Below are 16147 nucleotides of genomic sequence, written 5' to 3'. Positions count from 1 at the left end.
GAGTAACTGGCCTTGTGAGTGCTAGGGCTCAAGAAAGACCTTTAGGCTAAATATACAACATTATAAGCTCCAGTTTTGAGACAGCAAGAAGCAACACGGTCTCTAATGGCTCTCAGACCAATAATCTATCATGATCATCAACATCGTGAACATTTGACATCTGTTTTCCATGCTGGCATGGGTTGGATGGCTTGACAGGAACTGGCAAGGCCAGGGGTTGCACGATGTTCCATAGTCTGTTCTGATATGGTTCCTACAGCTGGATGCTCTTCCTAACACAAACCACTTTACAGAGTGTACTGGGGGCTTTTTATGTGGCACCAGTGCCTTTTACATGGCACCAACACCAGTGCTTTTTATGTGGGACCAGCACCCACACCAATGTTTTTTATGTGGGACCTTGATTTTAGGATCTCAATTCTGTTGTGGGTGGATCTTCTTGAGTACATTAATGTGCCACATATCTTGGTCCTCTGTCATCTCCTTGCTTCCCAACCACATGGTTCTGAGTTCAGTCCCACTGCATGGCACCTTGAGCAAGTGTCTTCTACTATAGTCTTGAGCCGACCAAAGCCTTGTGCACCTTGTGAGTGGATTTGGTAGATGGAAACTGAAAGAAGCCTGTCGTATATGTGTGTGTGTGTGTGTCTGCCTGTCCCACCATCACTTGACAACAGGTGTTGGTGTGGTTGTGTCCCCATAACTTAACAGTTTGGCAAAAGAGACTGATAGAATAAGTACCAGGCTTAAACAATAAGTACTTGGGTTGATAAATTCGACTAAAAATTCCAGGCGGTGCCCCAGCCTGGCCACAGTCTAATGACTGAAAGAAACAAAAGAATAAAGAATAAAGAATACGTGTAGTTCTGTGAGGTGCTGATGGTATTTATGGCTTCCGTTTGTGTGTTGTAGGCATTATGGTCTGAACAAGAAAGTGGCATCAGTGGCAGCAAAGGTCAGAGTATCACAGAACAGGTATTACAAATAATGGAAGTTATTTTGATGGAAGCTAGCTGCCAGCCAACTGATGAATATAAGGTAATTATCCCAAACTCTTTCTCTATTCTAACATTTCCAGCCAGTGAAAGGTGGGTGAGCTGGCAGAATCGTTAGCATGCCGGGCGAAATGCTCAGTGGCGTTTCACCCATTTTTTAATGTTCTGGGTCCGAATTCCACTGAGGTCGACTTTGCCTTTCATCCTTTCGGGGTCGGTAAATTAAGTACCAGTTATGCACTGCGGTCAATGTAATTGACTTATCCCCCCCACCCCCGAAATTGCTGGCCTTGTTCCAAAATTCGAAACCAATATTTCTGGCCAGTGTAATTAACACAAAAAACATCATGATAAATTTTTTTTTTTTAATAATTGAAGAATAATAGCTGGGTTTTATTTTTTTGTTTGTTTTAAAATATCTGAAAAGTTTGTAGAAATTCAATTTCTTAATGCATTTGAGACAGGCCCAGCTGTGGCAATCTCCCATCTTAAAGTTTTGTTCAAAATTATAATCCTAATTTTTAAATATAATTTAAGATTATAATTTATAATTGTGTGCATGTATATATGGCAGTTGATCTTCCCATTGACCCATGGAAACTACATCTAGTATTAGCTTTTCAAATTGCAATTCCATGATAGAAAGGGTCACCATGTTTTTGGCGAAAGGGTGAGATTTGATCACAAAATGCATAGATTTGGAACAAATACAGCAATGCATCTTCCATAACCCTACTACTAATCCACTGACTAAGACCAACCAATACTTTTATTGGCTCTGAAAGCAAAATTAATCTCAGTGAGATTTGAACCCCATTATAATTTAATGTCAGAACCTTCTTTTGTTTAGTTGTGCCCCCAAAAAACCTGCTCAGCTAAAGTTAGTTTTTCTTAAATATTTTCAAAATTAATGAATTGAAACTCATAAAAGTTTGTGAATTTTAAACTAAACTATATTATTTTTGCTTTTTGTCAGAAATTTTCTAAACTTTGTGGTGACAAAGACCAACTCATGTTGCTACTAGACCGAATTAACAGCCCATTTGTGAGAGCCAACTCTAGTGTACTCCAAGCTCTTATGAAACTTATTCCATTCTTGGCATTTGGAGATGAAGATAAAATGTTAGCTCTGATTAATCACTTTAAACCTTATTTAGATTTTAACAAGTAAGTATTCAATTAACTACTCTAAATAATTGTCACGTTTGGAAGCTGTCTTTTTTTTTTTTTTTTTTTTTTTTTTTGTATTATTCAAGTGTATCCTTGTATTTGAATTAATTATTAATAAGTGTTCAAAGATTTAATTCATAAACTTAAATTTTCCTTTCAATAAATGAAAGAAAAATATTAAGTCTGAAATAAGATTCTAAAGGATTATCTCAGTTGAGAATTTTTCTCATTTTGAATTAAATTTCTGATTAAAATTAAAATTTTTTTTTTTCTTATAGAGGAGATCCACTTTTCTACAAAGCTAACATGGGCTTGATGTCTGTTTAACCCTTTTGTTACTGTATTTATTTTGAGATTCTCTGTGTTTCTTTCAATTACTTTAAATATAACAAAGAATTTAGTAAAATAACTTAGTTATCATTCAGCTAGTGTTAGGAACATAAATTGTGACTAAGGTTTGGTGGAAGAATTTAATTCAAAACTTATGAAAAGAAGACATTTGCACTCAGAGCCAGAGCTGGTTTCAGCCGGGTTGGTAACGAAAGGGTTAAGTTTAACTTTATTATTTTTAGTTTACTTTGACACAACCACACTGTTATTTTACGAATTATGAACTACAAAAGGCACTATCATGTAGCTCTTAGTATTTACAATGGCAGTAGCGATGTGTAGAGAGAGGATCATGTTGGTTTATTGTAGCACTGTTTCAATTGATTGAACTTGGCTCCCTATTTTATTTATCTCGGATCACACACTGGAGGTTATAAATAATGTTAGTCAATTGATTTAAATGACTTTTCTGAGGAAAGTCTGTCATTATACTATAGTCTGGTCGATAGCCTCCACTTATTTGGGATCAGGTTTTATATTATCCATTCTTATTATAGGTTAAAAAACGGTTTCCACCTGCTTCAGGCACCAGACGGAGTCAACTAAATTAAATTTCAAACTACACCTCCTTTTGGATTAAGATTGAAATATATTTAATGTTATCAATTAAATTCATTTACAATTACTTCAGATTTCCTGAGAAATCTTTGTTTCCATTTACATCTTGAAATATGACTTGGCCTTCATTATTGAGCATCTTAACTTATTTAGAATAAGCTGACCATTTAAGGATGTTTTAGACTGACTACATATAACTCTAAAGTGAGTGTGGTACAATGTGTAAACGTTTAATGTTTAGTCAGCTCAGTAATTAGTACCATTTTGTCAGCACTACCATAATGGTCATACTTGTTGTTACAGAGTCGACATGTTGAACACATTATTATCTTAACTTCCTAAAGCTCACACTTTATTTATTGAAATTTCTACCACACAAACCCTATAGTTCATCATGATTTAACGTCCATTTTTCATGCTGGCATGGGTTGGACAGCTTGACAGAAACTGGCAAGGCCAGGGCCTGTACCCGGTTCCATAGTCTGTTTTGGTTTGGTTTCTACAGCTGGATGCCAACCACCTTACAGAGTGTACTGGGTGCTTTTTACGTGGCACCAGCACCCACACCAATGCTTTTTACATGGCCCCTTGGTTTTAGGATCTCAATTCTGTTGTGGTGGGCGGGTCTTCTCAAGTACAGCAATAAAGCTCACACTTTATTTATTGAAATTTCTACCACACAAACCCTATAGTTCATCATGATTTAACGTCCATTTTTCATGCTGGCATGGGTTGGACAGCTTGACAGAAACTGGCAAGGCCAGGGCCTGTACCCGGTTCCATAGTCTGTTTTGGTTTGGTTTCTACAGCTGGATGCCAACCACCTTACAGAGTGTACTGGGTGCTTTTTACGTGGCACCAGCACCCACACCAATGCTTTTTACATGGCCCCTTGGTTTTAGGATCTCAATTCTGTTGTGGTGGGCGGGTCTTCTCAAGTACAGCAATAAAGCTCACACTTTATTTATTGAAATTTCTACCACACAAACCCTATAGTTCATCATGATTTAACGTCCATTTTTCATGCTGGCATGGGTTGGACAGCTTGACAGAAACTGGCAAGGCCAGGGCCTGTACCCGGTTCCATAGTCTGTTTTGGTTTGGTTTCTACAGCTGGATGCCAACCACCTTACAGAGTGTACTGGGTGCTTTTTACGTGGCACCAGCACCCACACCAATGCTTTTTACATGGCCCCTTGGTTTTAGGATCTCAATTCTGTTGTGGTGGGCGGGTCTTCTCAAGTACAGCAATAAAGCTCACACTTTATTTATTGAAATTTCTACCACACAAACCCTATAGTTCATCATGATTTAACGTCCATTTTTCATGCTGGCATGGGTTGGACAGCTTGACAGAAACTGGCAAGGCCAGGGCCTGTACCCGGTTCCATAGTCTGTTTTGGTTTGGTTTCTACAGCTGGATGCCAACCACCTTACAGAGTGTACTGGGTGCTTTTTACGTGGCACCAGCACCCACACCAATGCTTTTTACATGGCCCCTTGGTTTTAGGATCTCAATTCTGTTGTGGTGGGCGGGTCTTCTCAAGTACAGCAATATGCCATATATCTTGGTCCTCTGTCATCTCCTTTGTATGGCTCAGCATTTTGAGATCAGCCTTCAGTGCTTCGTTCCATATCTTCCTGGGTTTCCCTGTTCATTAAATAAATACCATCGACCCTCTGGACATTACTGCTTTGATTTCCAAGATTCATAGGGTTATCCAGTTTCCATGACGTATAAGTAAATGAGATCGTAACATTCCCACTGGACATAGTGCTAGTTCATTGCAGGGTTACTCATTCACAGTTGAACGGACTGGAACAACATGAAACAGAGTGTTTTATTCGAAGGATACGATGCACCATGAGTGCACACCCTAACCACTAGGTCATGTGCCCTCACTAAATATCACAATAATAGATTTTTCTTTAGCTAATTGGCATTTAATGGTAACAGAAAATTTAATTTGATTTAGTACCTGGTTTTGTATTTATTTTAATATTATGACTCTTTGAAATAAGAGGAGGAAAAAGTCATAATTAAATTTGCAGATACGATTCTGTTTCCAGATTTGACTTTGAGCATAACCAAGATGAACAAATCCATTTAGAATGTTTCTGTGTTATTGCCAGTGGTATCAAGGTAAGTGACACTCACCTGTTATGTATTGTAATTAATTAACAACGTTAAAATATCAATGAAACAATCAAATTCCTAATTCCAAGATGGGTATTTTGGACAAACTAATTCACTAAAACCTTTTAAGATAATTATTATAGCCTCTGAAGCCTTTCTTATTGTTATCTTATTACTCTTTTACTTGTTTCAGTCATTTGACTGCGGCCATGCTGGAGCACCACCTCTAGTCAAGCAAATCGACCCCAGGGCTTATTCTTTGTAAGCCTAGTACTTATTCTATCGGTCTCTTTTGCTGAACCGCTAAGTTACGGGGACGTAAACACACCAGCATTGGTTGTCAAACGATGTTGGAGGGACAAACACAGACACACACACACACATATATATATACATATATATACAACGGGCTTCTTTCAGTTTCCGTCTACCAAATCCACTGACAAGGCTTTGGTCGGCCCGAGGCTATAGTAGAAGACACTTGTCCAAGGTGCCGCGCAGTGGGACTGAACCCGGAATCATGTGGTTGGGAAGCAAGCTACTCACCACACAGCCACTCCTGCGCCTTATTGTTCAATTTATTAATTAGACTCTATTACATTCAAAGTACTATTACTTTGAATGATGTTAAGGGTGAGCCACGTGCCCTTTTGGATCTCACCTGACATTTCAGACAGGTGAGATACTAAAGAAATCAAGAACTCCTGGCTAGCAGTCCAGCTCTTTCAAATTTCTCATATTGTTTGAGTTGTAAAATGTAATTCACCTGCAATGTCAGTACTTTCTGTGACTTACTCTGTTCAACTGCAAGTGTGTTTTAGCCTTCACTACAGCTTTTAGAATATGTGAGAAAATATAGGAATTACTCACAGTAGCCTCCTATATAAAACATCTATTTCTAGTCCAGAGAAGAAGAGTGAAATAATTGTGCTTCTTTGTATCGTCCCTGGATAATCCTACATGTTCTGTGACTAAGGGATATTTAATTTTGCTAAGGCTTGCTTTAAAATTAAATTTATCTCAGTATATTAAGTAAAGCAACTTGCATTCAATTAAAAAGGACAGTTCATGAAGTCTGACAGATGGAGTGAAGTATATTCTTAAACAACCTGGTGGTTCGGGTCACTAAACTATCCTCCAATGGAGACGACAAATGTTTTTACTTTTCTTTTTTTATTCTAATTTATGAAGCAAAGCAAAGAATGAAGAAGACAAGATTGTCTCTCTGTGATGTCGTCTTTGAGGAATTTGGCATTGTTGGTTTTCTTGGGTTTGGGTATCAACTAATATTTGTAGCCATAACTTTTGCATTTCACCCCAAATTCAGATAGGAAGAAGTGGGCAAGATTCTAAGTAATTCAATTTTCCATTTCAAGAAACAAGTGAGCGAACCAGTTTTTACAGTCAGATATATGGAGTCACAACTAGGCATAAAATCCTGTAAAGTTGTTCGACAAAGACAGCTGTTTATATAATCTGGAGGGAATGTGGACGAAGCAATTCTGAATCTCCCTTTTGGAATACTATCCTAAATATTACATTTTTCACTTTCTAGAGTACTGCTAATGGAACTTGGTTGAAGAATATGATCTTGGAGCATGGTATAGTCAATTCAGCTGTGGATTTCATTTTATCTCATGCTCCTCCAGTGAAGACAATTGGGTAAGTACCATATATGCATCATCATCATCATTGTCATCTCTATCATCTTTTAACATCCATCTTCTATGCTGACATGGGTTTGACAATTTGACAGGATCTTATAGGCCTAAGAACTGCATCATGCTTATATATCCAAGGCATGGTTATCGCTTGTTGAAATTATTATTATGTTCAGAGTTCAAATTCCAAGGAGGTTGACTTTGCTGTTCATCCTTATTTTAATAAGTACCAGTTGAGTACTGGGGTCGATGTACTGGACTATCATCCTCCCCCAAATTTCAGGTCATGTGCTAATTATTAGAAAGAATTATTATTATAATATTTTATGGTCAAAGTTCACCGTACATCTGCACATGTGCTGGCTTGGGCAAGATATTTCTTTTTCTGTTTTGAGAAAGACTAGCTGTTGCCCATGCATGCAAGTTTCCCTTCTCTCCATGTCATCTATGTTTACCCAAGGGGAAGGCCACTGCAGCTTGGTACCAGAGTCATTACAAGCATTGCTGCCAGAACACGGGTATCATCACAAAGTATCTCTCCTCCTCACCTAACCTCACTGCCAATCCATTGCCCTGCATTGGTACCTCTTTATTGATTCCAAAAGGGTGAAAGGCATAATTGAGCTCAGCAGGATTTGAACCCAGATCACAGCTGAAACAAACACTATGAGGCTTTCTGCCCAAAACTCAAGCAACCCTGCCAGTTCACTGCTTTAGTTGCAACATTAAACCCTTTTGATGCCATTCTACCCTGGAGACTGCACTCCTAGTTCTAGCTTATAACACTTCTCATTGGATTTTTTATGTTAGAACTAGTTAAATTATATTCCTAACAGCTTAATAGACATATATACCAATAAATGCAAAATTTTACTTAAATCATCCAAATTTTTTTTTATTATTTCCATTATAAAACCTTTAACCCTTTAGCATTCAGATTTCTTTGTCAAATGTAATCCTTATTTATTCACATTGTTTTGAATTAATCACACATCCTCTTGTGGCTTCAAGATTTCTAGGGTGTGCTTTATATATATTTATAGAATGACTTTGTAGGGTAGGTGTGAGAAGTTGGATATGATCATTTTTAACATAAAACCAGTAGAATATTTTGGCTGGATTAAATGCTAAAAGGATAAGCATATATATGAAAATCCAACCCAAAGCAGCATAGCAGAGGGACATTAAATGGTGACTATGAAATATGGTCACAAAAGATTTAGAACTAGGTGTTGTGACTTGGGAATATTTGATTTGGTTAACTGTGGGTGGTGATTTGGCTGTTTGCAATGCCAGTAAATGCTTTATTCACTGTTTCCGATACCAGATGCAACAAATTCTTGTGGCTGTGAGTAGACATCATTGAAAAGGCCAAAATGCTTCTGGTGTTCTTGCTGGCTACTGCAGGAAAAAATTTCTTTTCTTTTTGATATTTATTGTTTTTAACATAGCACATCCATAAGAGATGTTATCTCTGGACAAATATTGCCGTAACTGGCCTCTCAACTGCATGTATACATTAAGTATGATCCATAGATGGCAAATATTATGTAGTTACTCTTGAAGACTTAAAAAGCGAATACTAAGATTATTGAAAGAGAATTTATAGATAACATCAGATTTTTACTTTGGTGCAGCCTTCTGGCTTACCAGCCCTCAGTCAAACTGTCCAACCCATACCAGCATGGAAAGCGGATGTTAAACAATGACGACAATGATGATGGTTTATTGATAAATATTTATTTAGATGAGGAAATAGATTCTTATATATTTCAGTTCATTTTCCAATCAGTTTATAATTTGCTGTTTTATTTTCACTGTTGCAGCACAAGTTGTCAGAGTCGCACAGAAGAAATGAGGTAAATTATATTCATATATTCTAACCTTTCTTTCGCCTTGAGTGTTTTAAGACGATCTATGAACTTGAGAAGACTGAAAGTGCTATTAGTTCGAGTTTTAACTAACATCACTTCAGAGAAAATATTGTGAATTCTCACCTTTTTCCATGGAGTAGAACAAACTCAAAATATTACAATTTTATGTTTACATTATAATTCAACTTTTCCATATCCAAGTGGACTTCTTAACCTGATATTCTACCTGCTATCATTTAATCATTTATAACTATCTCTACCATTGAAAATAATTTACTTATTTCTTATCCAAGTTTCTTAATTTTTATCATGTGAACAAGCACAGGCATGGCTATGTGGTAAAATCTTGCTTCCCAACCACATAGTTCCAGGTTCAGTCCCGCTGTGTGGCACCTTGGGCAAGTGTCTTCTACTATAACCTCAGGCTAAACAAAGCTTGTGAGCGGATTTGGTAGATGAAAACTGAAAGAAGCCCATCACGTGTGTGTCTGTGTTTGTCCACTTGACAACCGGTGTTGGTGTGTTTACATTCCCGTGACTTGGCAGTTTGGTAAAAGGGACTAATAGAATAGGTACTAGGCTTTAAAAAAAGTCCTGGGGTCAATTTGTTCAACTTAAAACCCTTCAAGGTGGTGCCCCAGTATGGCTACAGTCAAATGACTGAAACAAAAGATAAAAGACAAACCTTTTATAATCCTTGCTCATAGGAATAAAGCTTCTAAAATGGATGGAGACAATTCCAAAGTTGCTTTGGTATAACAGCCATGTTGACAAAAAATATGGGTTCAAGTTCTACATGCAGCTTTTAACTTATTTTCCATTCAAGGGTTTTTTTAATCCAATATTCTACATGTTAATATTTATAGCTTTTTTTTGTCTACTTTGAGTCCCATTATTAAAAAATAATTTGCCAATAGTTTTATATTTTATAAATTTAAATTTCTCTTTTTGTATTCTTTGTTATTTTTGTTTTCCTTAATCACTCGCGCATGAACGAGGTCTTATTCGAGTTTTGTCTTACCTTTAGCACTGACACAGAAGACTGGCAGGAGTTCCTTGGAAAAGCATCTTTGAGTTATGTTCTGCGATTGTTAACAGGATTATGTTCTGGACACACTGGAACTCAGGTAGTTAAGACTTCTTTTTATGACATTCGTGGCCAGAGAGGAACAATTATTATTCACTAGAGATAATGCATTGAAACAATGAAATTAGTAATGCTATCATCAAATGTATTTATAACTAGAGAAAAAAATATAATTTAGAATTTCTTCAAAATTCTTGACAAGTAAGAGAAAAAATTGCCTTTGTCAGCTTAAGACATTAAATGACATAAATTGTTTTAATCTACAGCTTCATACCAAAAAATATCTTCACATTTGCTAGATGGATCATATTTGAAGTCCATTGACTAAGCAATTGATCTTTCATTTAATGAGTTCAAGTCTGGAGTATATATATCGATAAGTTTAATATAGTTTGTTAACCATTCTACATTAACACTTTCCATATGTGCCAAACATCAGTTTGATAATGGCAGTTATTTTACTAAATTCTTCATAATATTCAAAATTAAAACAACAGCAATCTATTTCTACTACTTTAGCTTCATCATCATCATTATTATTATTATTATTATTATTATTATTATTATTATTATGAATAATAATAATAATAATAATAATAATAATAATAATAATAACCATTAGCACACCCAGCGAAATGCTTAATGGTGTTTTGTCAGCCAGTTGTTCTGACTTCAAATTCCCCCAAGGTCAACTTTGCCTTTCATCTTTTCGGGGTCAATTAATTAAGCACCAGTTGCGTACAGGTGTCAATATAATTGACTTACCCCTCCCCCAAATTTTAGGCCTTGTGCCTATAGTAAAAAGGACTATTATTATTATTATTATTATTAAATGGCATCAAGTATGAAATTTGCAAGGTAAATTTTTCATGTAATATTTCTAATGTTGACACAAATGGAAAGTGGCAAGTTGATGACATTGACTTCAGGTCCTTGATTGGTACTTCATTTTATCAACTCTGAAAGAATGAGAAGTAAAGTTAACCTTAGCAGGATTTGAACTCAGAACGTAAAGAGCTGGAAGAGAAGTTGCTAACAAATCTGCCAGCTCGCTACCATTGCTTCATGGAATGATGGATTCAAATTTTGGCACAATGCCAGTAATTTTGAGGGAAGGGGAAAGTCAGTAACATCAACCCAAGTTCTTGACTGGTACTTTATTTTATTGACCCTAAAAAAAAATTTTAAAAAATGAAAGGCAAAGTTGACCTTGGCAGCATTTGAACACAGAACAGAGCTGGAAGAAATGCTGCTAAGCATTTTTGTCGAATGTGTTATCAATTGGACCAGCTTGCTATCTTAATCTTCATGTTAGAATAATAATGTCAAATATGTCTTTTATGTTTGGTCAGTGTGTAGTAATCAGTAACTGGAACAAAACAGAAGCGGATCGCCTGAAGGAAATTGGGATTCATTAAATAAATATCTAAAAACATTAGTTTGTGAGAATGATAAAAATTGATAATGGTTATATTGATAATGCTTTTGTAATCAATACTTTACTGATGATCTTTTTTTTTTCTCAATTTTCATTTCTTCTCTGCCTCTGGCAGTTATTAGTTGGAGAAGAGTGTATTCCAATTCTTCACAAGCTCGAACAGATTTCTTCAGATAAACACATCGGTACAATGGCAGAGAATTTACTGGAAGCTCTGAAGGAAAATGAACAGACGGCAGCTAAAGTACGTATAACATTGCTAACGTGGATAGCTTCAAATTTTATTGGATATTTGCATGGAATGTATTTATTGTATACTAAGTGAAGGCCCCTAGCCTAATGGTTAGAGTGTTGCCCTCACACTCACAAGACCGTGGTTTCAATTCTCAGACTGGGTGGGGGGTTTTGTTCTTGAGCAAAACGCATCATTTCATGTTGCTTGGGTCCACTCAAGTGTAAACAAATCACTCTGAGATGGACCAGGATCCTGTTCAGGGGAAATGTTGTGATCTCCATCACTTCTATGCCAGGGAAATCATGTAAATGTCCAGTGAGTCCTTGGGCTTTGGACTTGAAACTGTATTTAAGGAAGTAATGTAGTTTCCTTAACTCTTTGGCGATGAAACCAGTTTTATATGACACGAGAAGAATAATGAGAACGTTCTTGGAACTTTGGAACTTTCATTGGTAAATTATTCTTATTCTGTTATTCATACCAAGGGTATTCTTGTATTATATAAGCGTGCATGCGCGTGCACACACACACACACGATATTCTTGTTCTTGTGATGATGCTTGTTTGTTCCACTTGAGAAACTCTTTTCAGGTGAAACAAAGAAATTAATGTCAGGTGGGTTTTCTCCCCAAAGCTGTATCCTTTGCCAGCTTTTCAGCATAGTCGGAGCATTAAGCCCTGTAGGCAAATATACTGAATAAAAATAACTACTATAACAAAAAAACAAAAAAACAAAAAAAAAAAAAAGCAGATCTGTGATGGTCTGAATTGTTGAAGCTAAATTTATACAATTCATAAATTGGGTTCATCTTCTCACTACATATGAACTTGTCTTGCATATATTGCATAAAATATAATACATATATTGCTTGGAACACTTTGGATATGAATGCAATGTTGAATAAGTAAATCCTACAGAATACTGCTTGTCTTCCAACAAGTGAAGTTTGTCACTTGGTTTTAATTGAAGTTATTTCACCTGTAAGAAAATGAGTTTGGTCAGTTGAATGTTTATTTTGAAAGAGTGATTTGGAAAATCATTAGTGGGTTAATTAAGGCTTTGAGCAGTGAATCAGAAAATGAAAGAGCCATGTTGCTGTTACGTACAGTAAAAATACACGAAAAACTTATTTGGTTGAAGACATTCTGTGAATTAATTCTGGTAAGATATAAGCAGAGCAGACTGAAGAATGTTAGGCCTTTTGGATGTTTTAGAATTAATCCTTTAGCTTTCATATTATTCTCTCTTATGTAATGCTTATTTATTCACATAGTTTTGAATTAATCTTACATTATCTCATTACTTCAGAATTTTGATGACATGATTGTATAGTTCTAGAATAACATTGTAAGGTAGGTGTGAGAGGCCAGGTCTGGCTGGTTTGAACATAGGTATGCTAAAGATTTAAGCTGATTCTTCATTGATAACGTAACTCGTGACATTAAAATATTGAAAATAAATTTGGATATAAACATGATCTTTTTTCATTTGTTTCTCTTCAGATAATTGATGTACGGAAACAAACAAAAGCAGAAAAGAAACGATTAGCAATGGCTGTTAGGATGAAACAACTTGGTGCATTGGGCATGACGGTGAGTATGAAAGTCCTGAGAGATTAAACATTGTCTGTTTAAGATGGACATAAACAATATGATTGTAAGATAGAAATTTAAATGTGATAAAATGTTTTAAAAGAAATTTAAAGTGCTCACCCTGTATTGTATCGATCTCCATATGTTGAGCTGGTAAGTCATGGGACATAATGGCACGTCATAAAATAACATCAGTTTTTGACTGGTGTACAGATACACACACACATGCGTGTACATACACACATGCATGTGCGCGCACACACATTTACCCCACAAGCTTCCACCTACCAGGAACAGATAACCCATGATTATAGTAGAAGATTAGAAGATACTTGCTCAAGAGACAGTGAATTGAACCAGGGATCATGCAGTCTGACAGGTGTAAAATTGGTTGGGTAAAAGTGAGGTTTAGAGGCAAGAAACGGATTGAGAATATTTTGTGTGTTTGTCAAATACATCAAGAAGAGTGTAAGGATATTGACTGGTACAGTTAAAGGTGATAGGCAATTTGGTATTTACACTAGTAACATTAGTTGTAAAGGACTGAAAGAGCCACAGCCTGGGCTGTTCCCCTGCAAGAGAGTAACTTCTGTGATTCTACCAATCTATTGACTTGACTTCTGTCATCTCAAAGATGCTGGAAATAGTCAGTAGTAGTCACATTTTTCATCACTTTCTATCTCTCTTCAGTGGTGGTCACTTTTCTAACCACTGATAAGCCAGATCTAGTGGGGATTTGCTTTTTTATATCAATCACCAGTTGTGGTCCTTCGTTAATGAGAACTTCAGCAAAAGTAATTTTATTACATTTGACATCAGCAAAACCTTTAGTTGTGCCTGACATGAGTAACTCTGAACAAAGTTGCCCATTTATGGTCTATGTTCGTCTCTCAGTTCTGGAATTGGAAACTTCCTCCCATAGTGTGCCATTACAGCTAATGCAGGTGGGCCTCCTTCTAACCCACACTTTATCAACCATGTACTCCAAAGTTTGGTGATATCTTTGGCAGTCTTCCATCTGTGCATTAACAACTTATTTGTTGTCACTTCTCACAACACAAATTCCCTGTTTAACTTTCAGCATGAAGTATCATTCATATACAGCTTGAGAGCCCTTTTTACTCTTTTCAGCCAATATCATGGATGCAATTACCATAAGGAAACCAATACTAATCAGTTTTGCTTCTTTATATTTTTTCAGACAAATGAAAAGGGCCAGGTAACTGTCAAAAGTTCTGTTCTCAAACAAATGGAAGAATTGAAGGAAGAAATAGGTCTTACTTGTTGTATTTGTCGAGAAGGTTATAAATATCAACCACAGAAGGTTAGTGTGTCTTGTTCTCTTTTAACAACTGTTTAATTATTTGCCTTATGATAACGAGTGAAAATACCTGACTGTATGATAATATGAGCTCGTGTTTTTTTTTTCTTCTTAACAAAAGCATTTTGAAATTATCACATTTTGTCTTAATAATTATGTAGATGCAGGTCTTCAATATCTGCTTTGGCAGGGTTTCTAGGGCTGGATGCCCTTCCTAACACCAATCACTTTACAGAGTGTACAGGGTGCTTTTTATGTGGCACCAACACTAGTTATGCTGCCAAGTAACTCACAAGAGGAGACCTCGTGACAGTGGGTAAGGGTGCAGTATCTAGGGAGGTGGCTTTGTGCCAGGTTTTGAGTTGTTAAAGTATGATAGAGGGACAGAAACTGGTGTTTTGCTGTAGAAGAGATACATGGCCATCCCAACAGGAAAAGGATAGTGGAGATGAGGTATCAGGGCATACCATCTAGGTACAAAATGGTGGATAAAAAATTAGATGCAAGAATTGAGGGTGGCTGGGTGGGTACTTATGGGTACATATTGTTATATTATTTATTATGATTTATAAAGTTTATTTTAATATAATTAATTCTTTTCCCCCCTGTTGTGAACAGGTCTTAGGTATTTACACATTTACTAAACGAGCCAACCTTGACAACTATGAGAATAAGACAAGGAAGTCACAAGGCTACAGTACAGTATCCCACTTTAATGTCGTGCATGTTGACTGTCACACTGCTGCTGTCAGGTTTGTCCTTTCTCATTTTTATTCTGTTATTATTTTGACATTTTCCTTGGTGTGTGTTGCCTTCACTTGTTTCTAAATAAATCTGACCCCATCTGTTGTTTGTATTGATTAGACATGCAAGAGGTCGAGAGGAATGGGAAAGTGCTGCTCTACAAAACGCAAACACTAAGTGCAATGGTTTATTACCTCTGTGGGGCCCGCAAGTCCAGGAGTCAGTGTTTGCCACTTGTCTTGCCAGGTAAGTCATTTTCAACACTTAACAATTGACAAATTTAAATTAAAAACCAAAGCTTTTTGAAAGACCGTTGTCAGGCAGATAACACCTTAGAGCAGATCAGATATAAACTATAACTTTACTGGAGTTGAAATACTTCTGACAAAATTTGATCTCAAAACCTCTGAGTTACACTGTTACATCAAACAAACAATTGATACTCTTTAGATGAGTCATTACTGTTGTTTCCTTCTTGGCTAAGTGGTCTTTGTATGTAGAGGTTGTCGTTTTGAAATATCCACTTATCTTCTGTTATAAACTTTCTATTTTCTCTATATTTACCGTTATTGATTGGAAGCAGTATTCCTCACCTTCTATGCTCTCTTTCTCTTTATATTTCTCCTAATCTTCATTTGAAACCTTTATGGGAGGAGACATTTCTCACTTAACTAGAGACTGAATCACAACTATTTTATCATTTGTTTTCTTAATGAAAACACAATCAGCCTGGTTCACTCATGCCAGCTTGAATGGTAGATAATCCGTTGGCTGGATGATTTCTGATGGCTGTACTGTATACATTCAAATGATTCATACAGCAGTAATTCAAGAGTCTTTTCTCCAAGTGTCAATGGTTTGTTGTAATGTAGGGTCATCAGAGCCACTTTACAAATCAATGTCTTCACCCGTGATGCAACATTGAAGCCTCCATTGTGATGATG

At 36.4% G+C, this 16147-nt stretch overlaps 1 protein-coding gene across 19 annotated transcripts in view; it reads left to right on the top strand.

Annotated features, from left to right (window-relative positions):
* The window catches only part of LOC106881733 (E3 ubiquitin-protein ligase UBR4-like), a 218908-nt gene that overhangs the window by 192106 nt on the left and 10655 nt on the right, over nucleotides 1–16147 (top strand). For 15 of the 19 annotated variants that reach the window (XM_089339693.1, XM_089339687.1, XM_089339685.1 and 12 more), the window contains 11 exons: nucleotides 913–1038; nucleotides 1972–2162; nucleotides 5166–5256; nucleotides 6806–6912; nucleotides 8738–8770; nucleotides 9813–9912; nucleotides 11426–11554; nucleotides 13049–13138; nucleotides 14340–14462; nucleotides 15078–15211; nucleotides 15324–15449. In XM_089339693.1, the coding sequence (XP_089195819.1) occupies nucleotides 913–1038; nucleotides 1972–2162; nucleotides 5166–5256; nucleotides 6806–6912; nucleotides 8738–8770; nucleotides 9813–9912; nucleotides 11426–11554; nucleotides 13049–13138; nucleotides 14340–14462; nucleotides 15078–15211; nucleotides 15324–15449 (1250 nt within the window). The remainder of the gene's footprint in view (nucleotides 1–912; nucleotides 1039–1971; nucleotides 2163–5165; nucleotides 5257–6805; nucleotides 6913–8737; nucleotides 8771–9812; nucleotides 9913–11425; nucleotides 11555–13048; nucleotides 13139–14339; nucleotides 14463–15077; nucleotides 15212–15323; nucleotides 15450–16147) is intronic. The other 4 variants (XM_089339696.1, XM_089339690.1, XM_089339682.1 and 1 more) reach the window with 1 other exon arrangement.

The sequence above is a fragment of the Octopus bimaculoides genome, chromosome 22, assembly GCF_046866305.1.
Source record: "Octopus bimaculoides isolate indiv1 chromosome 22, ASM4686630v1, whole genome shotgun sequence".
NCBI classification, from domain to species: Eukaryota; Metazoa; Mollusca; class Cephalopoda; order Octopoda; family Octopodidae; genus Octopus; species Octopus bimaculoides.
The sequence above is the reverse complement of the archived record's forward strand: the minus strand, read 5'-3'. Positions and strand labels throughout refer to the sequence as shown.